At 40.3% G+C, this 21,251-nt stretch overlaps 1 protein-coding gene across 1 annotated transcript in view; it reads left to right on the forward strand.

Moving 5' to 3' along the window:
• Positions 1-18,081: 18,081 nt before the first annotated feature.
• USH2A (usherin) overlaps positions 18,082-21,251 on the forward strand; it is a 409,459-nt gene continuing 406,289 nt past the window's right edge. Inside the window, exon 1 of the mRNA XM_013949903.2 lies at positions 18,082-18,566. Coding sequence (XP_013805357.2) covers positions 18,082-18,566 — 485 coding nt within the window. The remainder of the gene's footprint in view (positions 18,567-21,251) is intronic.

Consider the following 21,251-nt stretch of genomic DNA (forward strand, 5'->3'; position numbering starts at 1 on the left):
CACTATTAAATATGACAGGGCCCTCCTCCCAACTACATTTAATTTAGAAATTTCCAAGCAGCTTATTGGCTAACAATCTTTTAATATTCTATTTATTCATTTAATATTGTTGCTTGGGCTGCTCGTATAATCAGATAAAGGTCATTAAACCACATTTATGATTAAATAGGATAAAACTATTTATTCTCTTTACTCAGCCTATTAATATTATAGCTTATGCTGACTAGATTTTGATATTTAAATGAAGTTACTACACTTTTTCAAATATCATAATTATATGGAAAAGCTATATTATCTCATTGTGAGGATTACTTTCCACTAACTTATCTGCCATAATGTCTGTGCATATTGGCCTTCAGATTTCCTCGTGTTAGCTGCTAACTGCCGGCATTTCTCTAAGTCTCCCATCTGGTATCTGTGTAAACCTCCAGATATTTTTATTTTGCTATTTTACTCCTTAATATGTACTGAGTAGTTGTTAAGGATTTCAGAGACTGTTTCATACATTAGACAGGCTGTGCAGTTTTAGGTTGGCTTGCAAACCAAATTATCAAGTGCTTAAGCCAAATTGTTTACATTATGATCATGCCACAGCATAAAGCAACTGTCTCATGATTCTGGGGTGCATTCTGGGTTTTGAAAGAGTATTCTTTTAAAGATATATCTACCAAAATGTAATTGACTTGAATACCTATCTCAAAGGTACAGACTCCTGGAAGCTTTCTGATTCTGGGAAAAATGGAGCTTAAGGTATTTATTGTCTATGCCAACTTGGAAGAGACCAGACTAAGGAAGAGTGCATCTTTCATCTGCTTTTGTTTTAAAAGATCTGTGGTATTTGAGTGTTTTCAAAAGCAAAGTTTCTGTGGCTTGAGCTGTTACTCTCTTGCTAATATTTTTTTCCCCTTTGTTGATTGCCTGTGACCTTGACTTCAGAAAGGTTCAACTATAAGCCCCTAATGACTACAGCAAATTTGATGGGTTGTGTCTGCAAGGTGCAGATGTGATGCAGACTGCAAACAAAGCTCCGACTTCCTCAGGCAGCTCCAGTTGTTGAAGATAGCTGGCCGGTGGACTCTGATTCCTTAAGGATTCATGTCAGAGAGATCTGAGCCTATGAATGTGCGGTCCTAGGTCTAAAAGTCAAGTGATAACCAGACCACATTCAAACTACATTTTCCTAGAAGTGTGTGTGGATGCTGAGATTGAGTCTGCTTGTGGCAGCCGGGTGACCATATGGAGATGGAACAGACTAGGCTGCAGCAGTAAATTAAAAAGGAAACAAAAACTTAATTTTCTCCCGCAGAATATTTCATGATGGTATATTCAAAAGGTTTCCAAGTAGTTATAAAGCAGAAGAATAACTAGAAATGTTTTTAATAATTTATTCACAGTCACTTTTTATGCTGAAAATTTCTAATAATTTAATATTCACTTCATATGAATTAGTGTTTTAGTTTGCCCCAAGATTCTCTGCCTTCTTCACTTTTTCCATATAAAAATTGAACGTTTTTTTCCTCCTCATTGCTGACTCTTGCCTCTGTCTTCACCCTAGTATTCTTCCAGGGTTTTCTGAGTTTCCTGTTCTCTCAACAGCTGGCCTCAATTTCATCACCCAAAACTTCATTTCTCTAGGCAATCAAGCAAATGAATTGTCTTCATCCATGTTTAAAACAAATTCATTCTAAATTAGTCTCTGCCCCTTCAGCGTTAATTTTCCATGACTATTATAGTCATTGAGTTTTATAGCATGAACACAAGCAAATATTAAGTTTGAAGGCTTAAATGTTTTTCAGTGATTTCTAAATTGTGAGCTAGAGCTTCAGCTGTGATTTGAGTCAGTAGGAGTCTTAAAGTCAATGGATATGGTTTGCATGATGTGGTGAAAGTAATAGTATTATGTTGTCTGTTAGTTGAAGATGTGGCCTGTAACTAATCAGAATAAGTTATGTTTTAAATTATGAATATTCAGTTTTGAATTTCATTTTATTGGCTGTAAATTACTCATCCACAGATCAAAAATGTGATATTTGGTAGAGTATCACTTAAGTGTAGTCCAAAGTCAGCATAAATGATATACTTGCTACTTTGATCCGGTATAGTTGGTTGAAAATTATTTAATTATAGTAGTAAACATTTAAATATAAAATGCCCCAAAGAATTTTGCAATATGGTAGGTATTTGATTCAGAGGGCAGGGAAATCTTATACGGCCATAAAGCTTAGAATATTATTTATATCAAAGTAAGATATGTCTGATACATTAGCATTCATATGAGGAAATCAAGATACAAATCTCAAAGAATCAGTCAGGACTAGAAGCATTAGCTAGGTGGCTCCTCTGATCTGTTCTCAGAAGAAACCTAATTTAGGTGGACTAAGTTATCTCTCAGAAAAAGCTTTTCTGTCTGCACTGAGTAAAAAAGGCATGTGAACACATTTATCATGTATTAAAACTCTTAAAACCCTACTGTACTTCCAATCACTTAGTTGAGACTTAGTCCATAATTCTCAATATTCTTCTCTTATGAATTAGGGTACTGGTAAATATTACGAAGTTGCTTAATACCTAAAGCAAGGCTTAAGTGGAAAAGAAATGTATAAGAGTATTACTTTGGTGCTATGTATATATTTTTGGAAGGTGTTTGAGATTAGATGCTACAAATTTTTCATTTTTTGTCTGCTGGTTCAGCCTCATCCAGTTTGATTTGGTAATAAAGTTACTATCATGTGATGTTTGTACAAAGGTAAATTTGACTCAGTCAAGATATTTCAGTAAGGGAGGCAATGTAAGTATCCAGATAAAGTTATTTCTACTGAACCGATCTGTTGCTCATTGAAGTTATTACTTTTTCCCCTTGTTTTTCTGAACAGAGCAGTCAAAGGCTGAGAAAATATGGACTGAGTTACTTTTATGGAGATCGGTCCTCCACATTGGGGCTAAAGCATGTTGGTAGCCTACCCAAGAATGTTTTATTTCCATAAGCATCTGCAGTAGTCAAGCCCTTGACATGCACTTTTGCTGGGGGGAGGGAGGGGAAGACGGGGCAGTTTTTGTAATAAAATCTAGTGTTCAATCTGGCAGTTTCAAAAGGAAGGTTTTCAGTGCCCAGCCCTTGCTATGGGCTAATATATCAAACAGGTTCCAGCTGTTTTCAGTGATGCTTAGTGTTTGTTTTAAATGAGTAAAAATCTGTCCTTATCAAACTAGTAGTTTCACATGTACTTTTTTATAGGCAGGAGTATTTGGCTGCACAGCATCATGTGAAACAAACATCCTTAAGTCCCTGCTCCTCATGCTATTTCTGCTCTCTTTGTATGTGTTGCTGTTGACAGTTTAGCCCAGGCTTGGCTGATGCATCAACGGACACTCTCAGGATCTTTGCATAGCAGCGAGAAGAATCCCAGCTCTTGATTATAAGAGATTGCCATATCGGTTAGGAACACTGAAGATTAGTGGGCCTTTATAGAAATGCTCAAAACAAGACGACGAGTTGGGGAATGGAGCTGGGAGAAGACAAGATGCTGTATTTGCCTACAAGGAGATTTCATCTAACTCAAGCAGAAAGGAACACTGGCAATGGTAAATGTCTGTCTTCAGAGGCAAAGGGAAGAGGGACCAAGTCTGATACTGGAAGAGTAACTATGACTAAACGCATAGGTTCTGTCTCCTCTGTGGGCAACAAACACTTTATCCCAGTTCAGTTTTATTTACCCTTTTCTTACACAGATGCACAGGTCAGAAGGACGTTGACAGGCTGGAGAGATGGGCAGAGAGGAACCTCATGTTGTTCAACAAAGGCAAGTGCAGAGTCCTGCACCTAGGGAGGAATAACCCCATGCACCAGGACAGGCTGGGAGCTGACCTGCTCGGGGAGCAGCTCTGCAGAGAAGGACCTGGCGGTCCTGGTGGACTGCAGGCTGACCATGAGCCAGCAATGTGCCCTTGTGGCCAAGGCCAATGGTATCCTGGGTTGCATTAGGAAGAGCACTGCCAGCAGGTTGAGGGAGGCGATCATCCCCCTCTACTCAGCCCTGGTGAGGCCACATCTGGAGTGCTGTGTCCAGTTCTAGGCTCCCCAATACAAGAGACATGGAGCTACTGGAGTGAGCCCAGCAGAGGGCTACTAAGATGATTAAGGGACTGGAGCATCTCTCTCATGCGGAAAGGCTGAGAGAGCTGGGACTGTTCAGCCTGGAGAAGAGAAGGCTGAGGAGGGATCTTATCAATGTTTATAAGTATCTGAAGGGAGAGTGTAGAGAGGATGGGGCCAGACTCTTCTCAGTGGTGCCCAGTGACAGGATGAGAGGTGACGGACACAAACTGAAACACAGGAAGTTCCATCTGAACATGAGAAAAAACCTCTTTACTGTGAGGGTAACAGAGCACTGGAACGGGTTACCCAGAGAGGTTTTGGATTCTCCTTCCTTGGAGATATTCAAAAGTCATTTTCAAGGATTTTGTCCAGACGTGCTCTAGGTGACCTTGCTTGAGCAGGGGGGTTGGACTAGATGATCTCCAGAGGTCCCTTCCAACCTCAACCCTTCTGTGATTCTGTGAAAGGTTATAAATTTGCTTTATGGAAGCTGACTCCACTTTGACAGTATAGAGCTGGAGTAAATTTTAAATTGCAGATTTGTTTTCTTTCTCTTCTGGTCAACTTCTGGACTTGTGATTAAAATTTATTCCTGGAAGTAAAGCCTTAGAAGACTGTTTGTCTCTTTTTATTGCTTTAATTGTCCTACAAACTGCATATGACTTTACATAGGGTAAAATATCACAAAAGCTTCTTAGAAGCAAGGAAGATGAGAATAGTTCCTAAAATCCCATTTAAAATGTCTTAAAGAGGAATGATGCTTCCTGTAAGTCAGCACATGGTAAATGGAAAGAATCACGTTTTGACCAGCAAAAAAAATTGGAACTTCTGTCAGCAGTTGACTGTCTTGGTTGTCTGGTCATTTGTGCTGTCAGGGGCTAAGTCACACTTATCTGTCAAAAGAACACGTCTCCTAGACTGCCCACACAATTTTACTTCTTGACACTGAACATCTCAGTTCAACAATTGAAATGAGAAAACAAAGCAGAGATGCAAAGCTTAACCTGGGTAAACTGAACTGTCTAGTTTGAGTCACACTGCAGGTACTGACTCAATACTGTGAGCTACTTCTAAATACCTGAAAGACTCAAGTCAGCTTCAGCAATTTGCAGATTCTGCTTCTGTTGTACCACTGCTCTGAGCTCAAGCATATCTTCTGGATCATAACATTGGAATGAAAATTCCTATAGAGTTATAGCTATTCCTATCAAAATTTTATTATGTCCTCCTGCTCTTGTGAGTAAGTATTCTTGCTGATTTCAGTTGAGTTATTTATATAAGGCTGCAAGATGGAACACATTTCTGTAATACTGAATTGTGAACAGTGAAAAAGTTTCAGTCTCAAATTTCATTTTTTTGATATCCAGGTGAACAACATCATATTGCCTAAAACAAACTGAGATGAATTCCATTAACTTTAATACGCTAAGTTAAAATGGATTGATTAAAATATCTCCTTCAACCTGTACTGCAGGTTATATGACACACTTCATTCTGGGAAATGTGATTTCAGAATTTGTTTGCCATAACTACAAAGAGGTGACCTAGTCTGTCCCATAGTGAGCAGAGGCTATTAGAAGTGCAATTTTAATGATCTGCTTGTGATGACAGTGGGGTCCCAGTTCTTGCTGGGCCTCAGAGAAACTGTACTGGTTAACCATACTTGGACTGGAACAACTAAATATCAGTCTTTTTATATTTCCAAAACATTCTTTGCACTCACCAAAAAAGAGGAAAAAATAACTTAGAGTTGTTTTATATCTCTATTAAGTTAAACCAAGTCAGAAATAATTGTACTTGGAACTCAACTGGTACCAGAGGATTAAAAGCAGTCAGCAAATATTGACAGCAGTATAAACTTTCAAAGCATTTTCCTTAAATATGTAGAAATTTTGGTCACAGGAATAATCATGAAAACTCAAGTTTTGTCAGTTTTGAAATCACTTTGGTTTCTCCTTTTTAGATAAAGAGAAAAGTTTCCCAGAGGAATAGGAATGATGTGATGTAGGTGATCCATTGTATGCCCACAAATAATGAACTGTCAAAGGTAAAAGAACCCCCAACCTATCATCTCATCATTTGAACCCTAATGCCATTACTAGCTCTCCTGAAAAGTTAATAAGTCTCAACAGAAAACCAAAGTTCAGCCCTCACAGGATAGCTGGCAAGATCAGAGCTGTAGCGAGGTTAGATCTTTGTGAAGAAGCTTATAAGTTGAAATGTATCTGAACAAGTTTAAAGAAAACATTTTATAAATCACATTCTATTCATCAAAGAATCTATCTCTAACTTAAACTAGGGATGAAATCATTTGTCATTCATAATAACAGATTTATTTCTGGAGTGGACTACTGAAGTCAATACATTTTGCTTTCTTTCCAATATAGGGCCATATGCATGGAACTTTAAACTGTTGTTAATTTTTCCAGCTCTAGGAGCTCTAGACTAATACATAAATAACTGGCTCAATTTCAAAATGAAAAGTCATTTTAAAAGCTGAAAACCATTTCAATTGTTGAAAACTGCTACAGTGCGTAAAGCTGTCAAAAGGCTAGATGTACAATGAAATGTATAGAACAAAAAAACAAGTATAAATCACTCATAATTTTAGGATTAATGAGTTAACTTTTAGTAAATCTTTAAAAAGTTGAGTGAATGTCTGATTTTTTTGTAGATGACTAAATTTTTGAGTAATTTATAAAGATCAATTTCAAAATAATTGCCTTTTGTAAATTCATTTCAACACAAGCAAGGCATATTCAAAGCATTTCTAGAATCCATTTTAGTGACTAGGAACTGAATTGCACCTTTTAAATATGAAAATAAGATTACTGATTTATAGTTATCTTGCCTCTGAAAACTGGACTGAAATATGAGGCTGCTCTCTCTGTTATACTCCATTCCACTCATGTTATGCTGATATAACGCTGATGTCTTTAGTGTTACTTGGTAAGTTTTGTATAACTAACACCAAGTGTGAGGAGGAAGATGATGGTAAATACCTCTCTTTATCCAAAATACAAAAATGATGATAGCAATAAATAGAAAGGTTTGTATGATTTTTGTCAAGGTGACCTTGAATGAAAGGATTAAACCTAGACATTGTTGCTTGGGCCCAAGCCAAGTCATGTTCTCATTGGTCTTGAGGCTTTCCCTGTGAATTCAGCTGTCAGTCTCCTTTGCAGTGTATCATAATGGGATGAGACTTCTCTGTCCAGTCTTTGTCTAAGTAAGACTACAGATGTGGGGCTGAGACTATAGGAATACCTAGCTATTTAGCACCCCTCTGGATGGTTTCTCATTGCTCTGAGAACAACTCTGCAAGAGAAAGGCCTTAATTTTGAGTTTTATAAAACTCAATATATATTAAGCAAATGAGCTTGATTAAAAATATATACATATACTATATCATATTTAATATAAATTATCTGCAAAGACCAAGGGGATCATTGCCTGCTATTTATGCCTTCTCTATATGGATGGGCTGCAGCTTTAGCTACACTGATAAAACTGAAGCAGGCTTTTAGGGAAAGTGGGATATTAAGATCTACCTTTCCTCAGAGATTTCAAGGAGGAGTCAATGGGACTGAGGTTGTAATTGCTTGCATTTTCTGCATACTCCTGATGAAAATTACACTGATATTTGTGCAGATTCATTAGGATGGCCATGCAAATAATGGTATAAACTTGCTTTGTGAGAGGCAGAACTAAAGAAACACATTTTCCTCAGGCTTTCTCTATTTCTTGATGTCCTATTTCTCTTACACCGTCCCTCTTCCTCCAAGTTCTCTGACATACCTGTTAAGATCTTGGACATCATGTGCCGTACTTTGTCAGGAGATAAATGTAATTGTTGGTGGCCTGATTGCAGCCAAAAAGAATGTATCATGACTAAGTTTTGCTTCCTTTTCCATCAGTGGTATAATCAGTTTGGATGTCCCTCTTTAACTTAGCTTCAAATTTTCAAGTGCACTGTAAAAACTTAAATTTCTCTGGGGCATCTTCCCCTCGAAAGGGAAGGAGAAAGTAACCAGGAGGCATGATGTTCTAAGAGTCATATCTCAGCCTACATAACTGAACTGGTTCAAAAATTGTCACTAATTCAGACCTTGAATGGAGACTTTCAGAATCAAACAAATACAGAACTTGCGATGTGTTTCCTTTGAGGCAGAATAAGACTATCTAAAAGCTTGCTGCATTTGAAAGGGCTGATCCTATTCTGGCTAATACCCTTGTACTCAGCTTTGGCATTCACTGGACTCCTTGGTGAGTGGATTCAACCTGCTAAATCTTCTGGGCGGAGTGGGACTGCCCATTTGGGCAGCAGTCAACTGCCAGATTGGTTCTGCTGCATTATCTAGCTGTGCCCTTTCCCTTTGATTGTACCAACACACTTCCTGTGCTATATTCTTATCTCCCAATGGACTCGTTTATCACACTTTCTAGGTTTGCATTTATTATTAAATTAGAATGAGGTTAAATCAACATTTCCTCAAAGAGCTACACTGTTAGGAGTTTTGTGGAGGAAAACAAATGGACTGTTTCCTCTACAATCACTACTGCACTTTTTTTTACTGGAGAGGCTCCTCCATCTCCCTGTGTTTTAACTCAGCATTTTGAAGGAGTCCCTAGTCTTTCTCCTTTAGAACATTTTTACTAGTGCAGATGCAAATCCATGCTTCCTTGCTGTGACTCTTAGATTGTATTTTCATGTTACAGATCCTATTTCTATTTTAGCTGATCACATGGGTAAGATTTATAAAGATGCAGATCCCTGCTATCAATTTTCCTTTGCTATGTGATATAAATTATTGATAGCCCTTAGGCATTTATGGGATCAGTCTGTTAGAGCATAAGGCCATCAGATGAAATTTCCTTTTTTTTTTGGCTTTTAACAGTAGCATTTTTTTTGTTGTTAGTAGCTGAACCTTGATTTACTGCTAAGTTAACCACTCTCTTGAACTTCAGAAAAAGGTTAGGACTTGATGTGCGACAGGTTAAACTCAGAAATTTTACTACACTTACTAATTCTTTGGTATTTTGTTTTTTTGCCTGTATTTCTTATAGCGCTTTGTTGAAGTGAGTATCAATCTTCTCAATTTGCAGAGAAGGAAACTGAGATGTAGACATGCACAGTTACTCATTTCTGAGCTCTGATTAGAATTTGGATTTTCTGATGGTTTTGTTTCCTCTTCAGACAGTCTCCCTTAATCTATCCGAATCATCCGAATTTTATTATGAGAAGGATGTCCATTTATTTTATTTAAACTGTCTTATACTTATCCTACAATTCTACAAAAGTGTATAATCCTACAGTAGATGCTAATGTTCCTCAGAATTTACAGTATAGGATAAGCGCACAAAATGACTTTATGTAAAAATGTGTATGCAGTTACAGCAGATATAATACCTGTGGAAGATAACTGGGAATAATAAACAGCTCAAAGTTAAGATGATGAATAATGTTAATGTGTTTCACTTACAGGTGGAAGTGTAATGTGGCTAACTCAGTGACTCTAGGGAGATCTCTGTCTCTGTAAATAGAATGCACTTTTTAAATGATTCTGGGAGAAAAGCAGTGCCAAGAGCACAGGAATCATTAGTTTAAAGAAAGGCATGTGGCTTTACAGGCACTGTATGTATTGGAAAGATGGCACATATCATAACAGGGGAACTTAGGAGAGAAAACAGTGCTGTAAGCAAAGTTCTTGCTCCACATCAGTGTAAAGTGGAGAGAGAACCTGAGTCAGCTGAACTGTGCTCTGGAGGCAGCCGTGTCCTTTCAGAGTTTGGGGAGCAACTAAGTCCTGTTTGCTGGAAATGATTTAAAGAGGTAACTGTTACCTGAGAAGGCAATCCTGTACTATGCTGGTATAGCTGAGCTGGAACGGGGCAGGAGGAAGGGAAGGGAACACACTTACTCCCAACTCGGTTTCTTCTTAGTTCCTCATGGCAGGGGAGCAGATGGGAAGATAGTGGCAGCTCTTCCCCTATGTCTTGTTCCTCTTGCTTATCATCAATTACCCTATTGGCACAGCGAGGAAGGATTTAATTGTTCCTTCTGGCATGGGGGGACACTGAAAATGTCCTGTACAGGAAAGAGAGGCAGCAAAATTCTGCTCTGCAACTGATCAAGATCCTACCTTGCCCTTATTGGGCTGGAGTACCCCCAGCAGCCAAGCAAAGCACAGCAATAAAAATCTAATGGCCCTGGAGATTTTTCTCCAAGTCTCTCCCTTAGGACATGCCGGAAAAGACAGAGAACCCTTGAGAAGAAAAAGAGTAATGACCACAAAGGAAAACTCTGACTGGGGCAAGTTCAGTGTACAAACTTCCAGAGAGAAGGGAAGCTGAACAGGAAGAAACAAGGGAAACGATGGGAGAATGAGTGTGGAGTGAGTGCTGTGAAGAAGAGAGGGATATCCTGAAAGGCAGAAGAAGAGATTGGTGGAAAATAAGGATTCTGAGGGAGGAACATCATTAACATTTGAGGGATCTGATACTGGTCAAAGAGCTGATCTGAATAGAAACGGATAGGATCCTTGCAGGAGCAAATAGCAGGAAGATGTTTGGGGAAGGAGCTTGTCAATGGGAGTCACAAATACAAGTGAATTTACTACAGTGATCTTCAAGAAGAAGTAGGAAAGTCTGTAAAATAGGAGTGAATTCAGAAGCTAAGGAAGGATATAAAAAGGGGGTTATTTGGCACAAGAGATGATAAAGACAGGTGACGTTTTGAGAACTGTGAAATACGGATTTTCTGGAAGAAAAAGCAGAATCTGAACATTTTGAAGGATGAAATAGTTATGTTCATGCTGTATGGTGCAGTCCTCAGTCTGCTTGAAAACGTACCCTGCTAATCTGTCTCCAGAAAACTGCATAGTTACAGGATACTCTGGGACAAATCCTAATGTAATTGTCCAATTTCTCAATATGAATATGCCAAGTCAAAATTTCACTTAAAAAAAAAAAAGCTCTGGAGAGCAATTTTATCATTTATGTCTGAAAATAAGGGAGCAATTTTCAGAAGTAATGATATCTTTTGGTGAATCCATGTCTGTTTACACAGGAAATCAGGGTTGTTATTTCTTCTGTAAAGCCTCAAGCACAAGCCTCTTAACAGTTTCTCCTGGTAGGTTGACGACTGCTTCTCCTGACAGGGGAGGCAGCACTCCAGCTGCTCTGCTTTCACCTGATGACTGTGCATTGACTGCAGCTGAACCCAAACAGGGAGGAGGCAGCTGCAGAGCCTGAAGATCCTCATTTGGGATGGAATGAAAAGTGAGTTGCAAGGAAATATGGGATCATGTTTTGCTGAAAGGAGGTTTGGGGTAAGGAATGTAAGATCAGCTGAACACTCAAGGCTGAGCAGGGTGCTTGTTGCTGAATGATAGAAGAGCAAAAGAAGATGGAAGGGGCTGCCTGGTAAAGCAGCTATGCATTTGAAATAGGGAATTAAAAGAGAAGGTCTAATGGAAAATGAAGAATAGGGCAGGGATTTGATTGCAAGTCTGGAGAAAGTGTACATAATCAGTTGATGAAAACAGAATTGATTAATTAGGTACAGATATGTATTGATAGGATTGGAGGCCAGAGGACGGATTAAAGAATGTTTTGTGGAGAATAAACTAATAAAGGAAAAGAGAAGCTGTTACATAGAAGTGGCTTCTGCTGGGAACTGGCAGAAACGCATACGATGGATTGGGTGGGGGAGAGATGGAGGAAATAACAAATTATTTTTCAGAAGTAGATACCTGGCTGATTTGGAAAGGTGTAAAATGTATTTGGGGAGTGGGGCAAAGGTTAGAGTAGGACAGTGAATTGCTGGGAGATGCCTTTAAACATGGGAGAAGAGAATGGATGTGTGGCAGAGGCGGTTGGGTGTTTGGGAATGGAGGATTAATGGAGTTAGGAGGGTACAAGATAGGTGAGTCTCAGAAAGAATAAGAGTGACTGCTGTGAACTGCAAGAAGAAGACTGAAGAATTACTGTGCTAGGATGCTGTGGGGACAGAAAAGGCCGATTATTGGAGCCCTAAGTGCTTCAGGTGTATAGGATAGCCCTTCATTCTTGGACAGTATATTAAAGCTTTTTCAGGTTATCATGGTAAGGCAAAAGGAAATGTCTGTTTAAAAAAAAAAAAAAAAAAAGTCCTTGTAGAGGTTTCCTTTCACTCCATGTGGAGATGTACAGTCTAGCTCAGTATTCTTTCAAGTGAAAGAAACCTGTTGAACTTGTTGCCTAAAAGACTATTTCATTTTTGCCTTTCTAGTAACAAAGAAAGTTTTTGGTGCTAAAAGAAACCGTGATGTACTGTACTTCTAAAGCTGTTAAAAGTCTCTTAACAGCTCTATAAAATACTTGCCGCCTCCTCCTGTGCTTTCAGAAAATTTTACTCTAATATTTATTTCACTGGCTTACACAGAATTTCCTCCCGTTTAAAACATAAGTTGTTAATTATTTCTGGGTTGTCATGATCAACTCCCCTCCAGCTATTAAAATGTACTTGCATTGTAGTTTTATTATTGCTTGCAAAATATTGGGAAAAAAATAATTTTGCTAGACAGTTAAATTTGAAATAAATATTGACTTGCCTATGCAAATGGCTCTTTTATGTTAATTTCCTACAAATATTCAGATGGTGTAGTTTTATGAGAAAAAGCACTCATAAAAACAAATCTCTATGAATATTCACTGAAAGTGAATTTTGAATTGTACACTTGAGCCTAATCTTTGAAAGTCATGCTGTGTGGGTTAGTCTACATAGGTCACTTCACAAAATGGCAAAAATAGTAGCATGTGACTAGTCAATGCTGCATGAATACAAGCTAATATTGGTATAAGCTGTTTGCAAAAGTAAGATACAAATGAAAGCTCTGGATACACTGCAGAATTCTTAACAGTTTTTCAGAATGCTTTATGAACAGAAGACAAGGCAATGTTGATGACTGAATCAGTTGTCATGACTTTGCTCATCTAATTAAAATAATATTTAAAAGGAACTGTGATAGAGGCAAAAACACCCATGCTGGTTTTGGTAGAGAAGTGGATTCCCTGAAATTCTACATATAATTTTAAGGAATTATTTTAAGTTGTAAGTTGGTATTGGACTGTATAAATATAAAGCATACACGCACAACAGTACACTGTTTGTGGAGACTAGTTGTGTGTTATTGCAGTTTTGAATAAGTGTATTGTTGCATTCCCTATCTACCTTTATCCTTTTTTCTCTCCTAAAAGAATGTAATAGTTGCAAAGCCAAGCATTCATTGAAGTTTGGAAATGGTAGCGCTAAGTTTGCCCTGTATGCAAACTTAATTAGTCCCTGCTGTTTTATCACCTCCAACAAGATGCTCCACTGATTTCTACTGAGCATGTGCAAACTGACATTTTCAGGGCTTATTGCTTGATTATAGAAGAAGACTTCTGCTAAATTCAAATCCCTGTTCCAGAGCACAGAAGCTTTAGAACTATGGTTTTCAAATTTTTCCAGTTGGGGTACACTGTTGTATAACAAACTAGGCTTTACAGATAGTTGGTTTCTTTTCCTAAAACATTTTGGATAACCCTAACTATTTGTCATGAACAAGGTGTTGAGTCATTAGGAACAGATTCCAGATTATGTCAAAATTTTCTGATGCGGGACAGATTCTCAAATGGGATCTGTGTGGCTGAGAGCACCTCAGTGAAAGGCTTTCTTTTCCGAAGAGATGAAGTTGTAACTGTAAAAGCTGAAGCATTTAAATTGGATCACTTTCTATGTGCCACAATTCTAATTCTCTGAAATGGGCATAATAAATCCTTCACGAGAATTCATTTCAAAATAGTAGCACATTTTCTTGGATTCTAGAAATCGCTGCGTGTATATAACATATTTTCATACATACATTAAATAACCCTCAAAACATTCCTGTGAAATGCATGCATATTATTTCAAAATCATTCTCAGGTTGTTTGTGGTACAGTGTACATAGTGCACCTGTTGATGGTTGTAAAAGGCTTTGGATGCTTTCTAATCTATTTAACCTCCTGCAGGTAGTTTATTCATTATATTCCTGATAAACAATGGTGTCCTTGACAAAAATGAAGTGATCCTTGACCTGGGTAATTGCACAGTGCCCTGAAATGTGATTTTTGCAAGGTTTGTGCCACTGTCTTGTGTAATCAAATGTATGAATTATGTAATCCTCTTCTGAGCTGGTTTTCCTTGGGGATAGCGGGTTCAACATGAGTCAGCGGGGCCTGTTTCCCAAACTGAGCACTGACTATGTAAGATGCTACACTGTAGTTGGGAGGTGTTGGGGCTGTCAAGCATTTGCAGAATAAAACAGACGAGTGCATTTTGCAATGAACAGCGTGTTCGTGTCCTGACTTTCCTTTTGGTATCCTGTCTGACCTGCAAGGATTCCTGGAGCAGGACTTGCTGGTCACCACAGAGGGGTGGGTCAGGGCAAAAACAGAAACTGATTTTTATATTTCAGAAATGCCAGGTAGTATATACAAGTCATAGCTAGATGTCTTTGGCTACTCAATAAGTTCCCATTTTGGTCAGGCACGTGATCCATGACTCACAGTCATTTTAATTTTGTTTGATGTTCTGATATGTCAACTAACATCTGGGATTTTCTGTGGTGGTCTTAAAGACCTGTTTTTGTTCTTTACGTGTAAATGCTCTTACTGTCACATTGTTGGCTGTGTCATGGTCACCTACGGTCTTACTGTATTTCTGTAGAAACACTGTGTGCTGTGACCATGCCTCAGACCAGTGTCCCTCCCCCAACCCATCCCTTCCACGATAAACAAAGTTCTTTACATTTGAATACTCTGGGGAGAGTAATTTTGACTGGACAGCTAAAATAGTTCAATGACTAGAGAACATGAAACCACAGTAAAGTGACTGATAATACATTAGCTAGAATTGTTATTTATCTTTTATGACTTCAGGAAAAAGATCTGCATTAAAAAAGAGATGTGCCTGGACAGTCTAGGAGCTTGCTTGATGCAGGATGAAGGGCTTCTTAATATGTATTAAGAGTGATGACAGAGGAAGGTTTCTTAGCAATTGCATGTGCCACTGAAGAATCCTGTTGGTACGTTGCTAGTCAAAGTCCAAACATGCTAAAATCACAAGTTACTTGAGCCTATTTCATCTAAATTGACAGGAAAGATACCAACCAGGTTGCAGTTCATATAACTTTCACTGCAAAGATAAATTTTATAGGTGCTTCATGTATCTTCAGGAAATGTATTATTTGGAGCTATTCTGCCCAGAAATACATACAATCAACCTACTGCATCTCATGCTCAGCTCACTGATGCCAACTTTGCCGTCTTGTGTTTGCTCTGCACAGCCCCAAACGGAAAAAACGAAATTCATGTCAAAAATGCCTGAAGGTCCTGCCAATGTTTCTTCATTGCATTACTTTGAAGTGATGTTATTACTACAACACACATTGGCTGTACTTAGTGTTTAAAGTCAGTTTTCAAAAGGTTGATGTAGGCACATCTCATCATGCTGGTTAGGACACACACCTTTAGGCCTTGATGTAGCTTCTCATAGGTCAGTGCAGGCAAAAAAGAAAAGAAAAAAGAAAAAGCCTCAGATAAATTGCAGAAAGCTACCTGAGCTATAATTTCACAGATGAGAAAATGGAAGAATGTTTTAAAGGTTTGTAAAATTTGTGAATCGCAACCAATTCACGGATGTATAGGTTGTGCATCTGGTCACAGAAGCAGAGGGTGATGTGTATGAGGAAAATATACTTACGCTACAACACTTACTCTGCTCTTTTTCTGTGCCCTTCAATCTGTCTTCTGATTTCTGTATTTTAGTGTGCCTAAAAGAGAAATTAATTCCTCATCCTCTCCCTGCACATGGAAAAGGGCTAAGATCTGCGCCGAAAATCGGGCATAGAGCCAAGGGTGCCTCGTCCAGGCCACGAGTTCCTCACTTTCCAAACCTTTAAATGACAGGGCTTGGCAGAGGCGGCCTACTGCTGCCTGGCCGCCATGTCACGTCCTGCAGGGACCCTGCCATGTCACACAGGGACCCACCACTGCCTGGCTGCCATGTCATGCCCTGTGGGGACCCCACCATGTCACGCAGGGACCCATCACTGCCTGGCCGCCATGTCACGTCCTGCAGGGACCCTGCCATGTCACACAGGGACCCACCACTGCCTGGCTGCCATGTCATGCCCTGTGGGGACCCCACCATGTCACGCAGGGGCCCATCACTGCCTGGCCGCCATGTCACATCCCGCAGGGACCCCACCATGTCACACAGGGACCCATCACTGCCTGGCTGCCATGTCATGCCCTGTGGGGACCCCACCATGTCACGCAGGGACCCACCACTGCCTGGCTGCCATGTCACGTCCCGCGGGACCCTGCCGTATCACGTAGGGACCCGCCGCTGCCTGGCTGCCATGCCACGCCCCGCGGGGACCCTGCCACATGCCGCGGGCTTCCCCGGCCCCGAGGTGCGGCCGCGAGAGACAAGTGCTGCCCAGGGCCGCGCTAAACGTTTCATACAGCGAACGGCCCTGCGAGGGCTGCGCCGTTAGCGCAGAAGGGCGCCAGTGAAAGCTAAAGGCCTGTGTGTCGGGGCGGGGGGGGGGGGGAGACCCGCCGCCGGAGCGGCGCACGGGCACCGCGCACTGCTACTTTAAAATTAGGTATGCGCGAGGCGCGGGCCCGCCCCCGCAGGGGCGCGCTGGGAGGCGGCGGCGGGCGGCGGCGGCTGCCGGCGGGCGCAGGCCGCGGGGGGGCCGGGGCGGGAGCCTGCGGCCGGCGGCGGCGGCGGCGGCGGCGGCGGGGGGGGGGGGGAGGAGGAGGAGGAGGAGGAGGAGGCCGCCGAGGAGGCCGCCGAGGCCGCGGCCGCGGCGTCGCCAGGCAACCGCGGTCGGCGTTGCTGGCGGGGAGCCGCCGGGCGCCGCGCGGTCGCCTCCGGGGGCCGCGGTGAATAACGGTAAATCAACTTCTTTATCGGCTGCCGCGGCGCGGCTCGCTGGCGGTTCGTGCCCCGCCGAGGTACCTGCCCGTCGCGCCGGTGACTAGCAGCGCAGGCGTTTGCTATTAAAAGATCCACATGGGACAGATGGGGATGTGGTTTTAATCAGCTTTGCTGAGAGGAGCTGCGTGAGATGGGCAGTGGGGTAAGAGACAAAGTGCGTTGTAAACTTGAAGGAATTATGTCATTTTATGTGGAAACTCAGAGGTCAACTCTTCCTTTTTTTTTTTTTTTTTCTCTCTCGTGTGTGCAGATAATGTGTGTCAGAAGTGCAGGCTCTGGAAGTGCGTAACTCCACATTTTTGGTACCTTAAAGCAGAGCTGTCGGGGTGACGCTCTGCGTAGCTTAAAGTTAGCGATGTAAAGCTGGGGTAAGCACAGAGAGATTTTAAATGCAAAGTTTAGTGAATTGCACTAAAACCATTAGAAAATACATTCAGGGTGTTTGATGCCCAGATTGCCTGCTGTAGCTTACTGTCATATTTCGTCTTTATTACTTTAAAATACAATGCCAAGCACGTGCTTTGGGTGCCATAAATAATAAATCTGGGTTAAATTCTGCTTTGCTGTGAATGTGTACAACTTTAAGCAGGCCTAGTCCTACTGGCCTTCTTTGGAGAGATCTCTTGGCCTTCACTAGCTAAAGTTTAAAGATTTGGCCTATTGACATAAAGGTGGAGGAAGAATTTTGCCTTAGAGTTCCAGCAGAGCGTCACCTTTGCTTGTGAGAAGTGGTGTGTTCCTCCTGTGGACCCTGTCTATTTTCTGTGGTTTGCAGATACCAGCTGTCACCCACCTGTGCTTCACTGACCAGAAGACATAGATGTCCTCTGCAACGGAGTCCTTACATTGGTGTTTTGGAGATGAAACACTACGTAATCTGTTAAAGCATAGCACCTGAGGATATTGCTACCAACATGGACATCATTATTTATTTACGGATGCTTTAATCAGGAAGAGCTTTTTTGTAAACATGAATTGCTGGGCTCTTTCCTTAAGGTGTCGTTTCTTGTTTCATGCTATTGAAACATTAATCTTAACTTACTATGACTCCTTTCTGTTGGTCAGCTCTCAGGGGCATTTCCCTAGGCTAGAAAATGTGGGAGCTTTCAAGAATGTGTCAGTTGTGCCAACTCAAGCCACTTGTGGGCTGCCAGACCGAGGTACTTTTTGTCATAGCTCAGTTGCTGTTGAAAGTATTATGTCCTGCACCCAGAGGTTTTGTATTCAGGAATGTCCATACAGGTCTTCACCTTCATCCTACAAGCTGCTTCTTTCAGAAGCCCTCGGTACCTGTATCACAGAAGACAAAAGCGACTTGCATCCAGGGTCCTTCAGCAACGCTTCAAGTTTTATTTTTCATAATCACAAGGATTGCTTCTCTACTCCCCGCTCACTGAGGCTTGCAGTTTCATTTACGTTAACTGTATGGTTGAAACCTGAGCAAGAAGGTGTAATGTAAGTAGTATTGCAGGTGTTTACTTTCCTGATGCTCTTAGAAAAATTGATCATTGTAGTCACAGTCATTATTAGCAAGCTATTTAAAATTTTAAAAAGGTACAATGAGAAACTATGACGTTTTAAAGCTGTATTTAGGTTGGGGTCTTCACAAGTGTCAGGACGAGTAGGATCAGTTTCTGTAATGCTGACGCAGATGATAATCCCTTTATTTTCACTGAAACTATTCATACACAACATGCATGATGTCTGTCCTTTTAAAATCTAAATTTGTGTTTCTAATTCATACTTTTTTCTTCTAAAAGCTGCTGGAAAAACATGTTGTCAAGGATTTGTGCTGTTGCTGTTTTCATGATGGAAAAAATGATCTAAAGTTTTAGGAACCCCCTAAACATGAGTTTACTCCTTTAAAAAAAGCAAACAGACCCCAAAATCTCACAGAATGAATATTTTAGTACTGTGAAAGGGCAGTCGTCTTAGTTTTTCTGGAAGATCTGTGGAATGTTGACAAATTAGAACTCACATTCATACTGCAACAAAATATTCCATTATTCAAGCTATTTGTGCAATTTCACAAAGTGTTCACCAAATGGACATAACTAAACATGGTTCTTCCCTTGACTGCCTACATGTCACACTTTTAGCAAATAAGACTTTGTCATAAGTGGCCTTTCAGCTTGACTGTGCCTGACTATAATGAAAAGCCTGTTTTCAGAAAAAACATCACAAATCCTGCAAAAAAGTTCACTTTATCTATCATAAAAATGCACAGCTGCCTCCTCTTACTTCCCCTGGTTATGCAGATGCTCTTTGAAGTGAAGCACATACAAAGTATAGTCCATTCCTTCAGAGCATGTATCACAAATTTTTGTACTTGTGCTCTTAACTTATTCTTAGAATGAAAATAATGATGTGCTCTATGCATCATTCTTGATACTTTGCATGCTACTTGGAAATACTAACTTTCTTTCGAGGTGGGTGAAAATCACTAGAAATAATAGGAACATTTAAAATTATAGTCTGCTAAATGCATGAATAATTACCTTTAAAAAAATCAGCCTAGCTCCAGTCTTCATACCATTGAAATTGTTGTGGTCACTGAGAGGGAATAAATGTGAGCTCTACCTGGCAAAAGTGACTTTAGTTTGAGTTTAGGTTAAATCAGCTCAGCTGAAGAAATATGTGAAGGAGTTTCTGGAGCTTTGGCCTAGTATATTTTATAGGCAGCATTTTCCATATAATGTTTGAATCTTGAACATCAGACAGTCCATTCTTGGGGTGGTCTTCCATCATGAGTTAGTGTGCATGGATACATACCAGATTATTGTTCCTCAGAGCATATGCTTAACTTGAAGCAGAAAAGTCCTGCTAATTTCCAGGCAAGCTGTTGCAATGATAAGTTGAGTGAGATCTGTGGAACTGTTTTGTTAATGGGATGGGCTGTTGCTTGCATGGAACCTAAAACAATCAAATATATGTGCCTTGTTTTAACTTAAGTGCTGTGCAGAAAGAGGGCTCCACTGAGGTCTGATTACCCATGGACTTGTGTAAAGCATTACTGTCCTATTGTTACTGTGTTATTATGTGCACAGTGTACATATTCTTGTTCAGTGGGTTTTATAGATCACTTTTAAAATTTAGAAGTTTTATTTAATTTTTGCAATAGATCACTTCCTTCTCCTGCTGTGTGAGATTGCTGTTACTCAACACATAGAAATGACAATGGTATGGCCCAGTCCTGAAAATTGAAGTTGGACAGCAATCTGTCTAGTGGACCAGATGATATGCTGTTGTACAGATTTTTTTTTGTTCCACTGTCCAGTGTTCCACTGTCCATGTAAATTTTCCTTTCTTCACAGAAGGAATACAGGATAGCAGTTTGGGGGAAGTTATAGAGATATAACAAAACACAAAAAAGAATTATGGGTACCTAGTGCTCTTGACTAGAAGATAGAAAAGTTGAAATCTGGCGAGAGGGGATCAATATGTATGCATAAATGTTAGTTGATAGATACCATCTGATTAAACTGGTAGAGTAGCAGAGAGAACTTGGGATAAAAGTTTGTTGCATCATCTGGAGCAGAAGCCTGGTGTACTATATGTAGATGTATTGCACAGCATATTGCATGGTTAGTTCATGCAGAGATTCAAGCTAGTTCAGGTGTTTTGGGCAGTATGGCCATGGATGGTGTAGAGAGATCTGTACTATAAGTACTTGCAGAAAGCTAGTCAGCCACTCCATGCCACACAAATAGCCACTGAACCACTGAAGCTTGACTCGGAAGGCATCCTACAAAAGAGAAATACGGAAATGGCCTAACAGAGTGTTAAGATAATTATATATTTTTCTTTTATTGTATTGGTTTAGTGAGTACTTCAGGTTGGAAGAAGCAGTTAGATTTGCCAGGTGTCCTATGTTTTGCAGTCCCTGATGGTTTCCTTTGTTTCGTTTGAAGTCATTTGCGAGAGAGACCTTTTAAACCACATATCTCGGCAGAGGGACTTCACTGAACTTGAACTCATTTGAACAAAGTCTTTTTACTGCAACCTGACAACATGAGGAAGATGGGCCAGAACCCTCTGCTTGTTTTATAAGTAGAATAATTGAAAATTTAACAAGATACTTCAGTTACTGACTAAGTCCTCTGATATTAAGTAGAGCAGACCCACAATTTTTGGATTTGC

Source organism: Apteryx mantelli, chromosome 3 (assembly GCF_036417845.1).
Source record: "Apteryx mantelli isolate bAptMan1 chromosome 3, bAptMan1.hap1, whole genome shotgun sequence".
NCBI lineage: Eukaryota > Metazoa > Chordata > Aves > Apterygiformes > Apterygidae > Apteryx > Apteryx mantelli.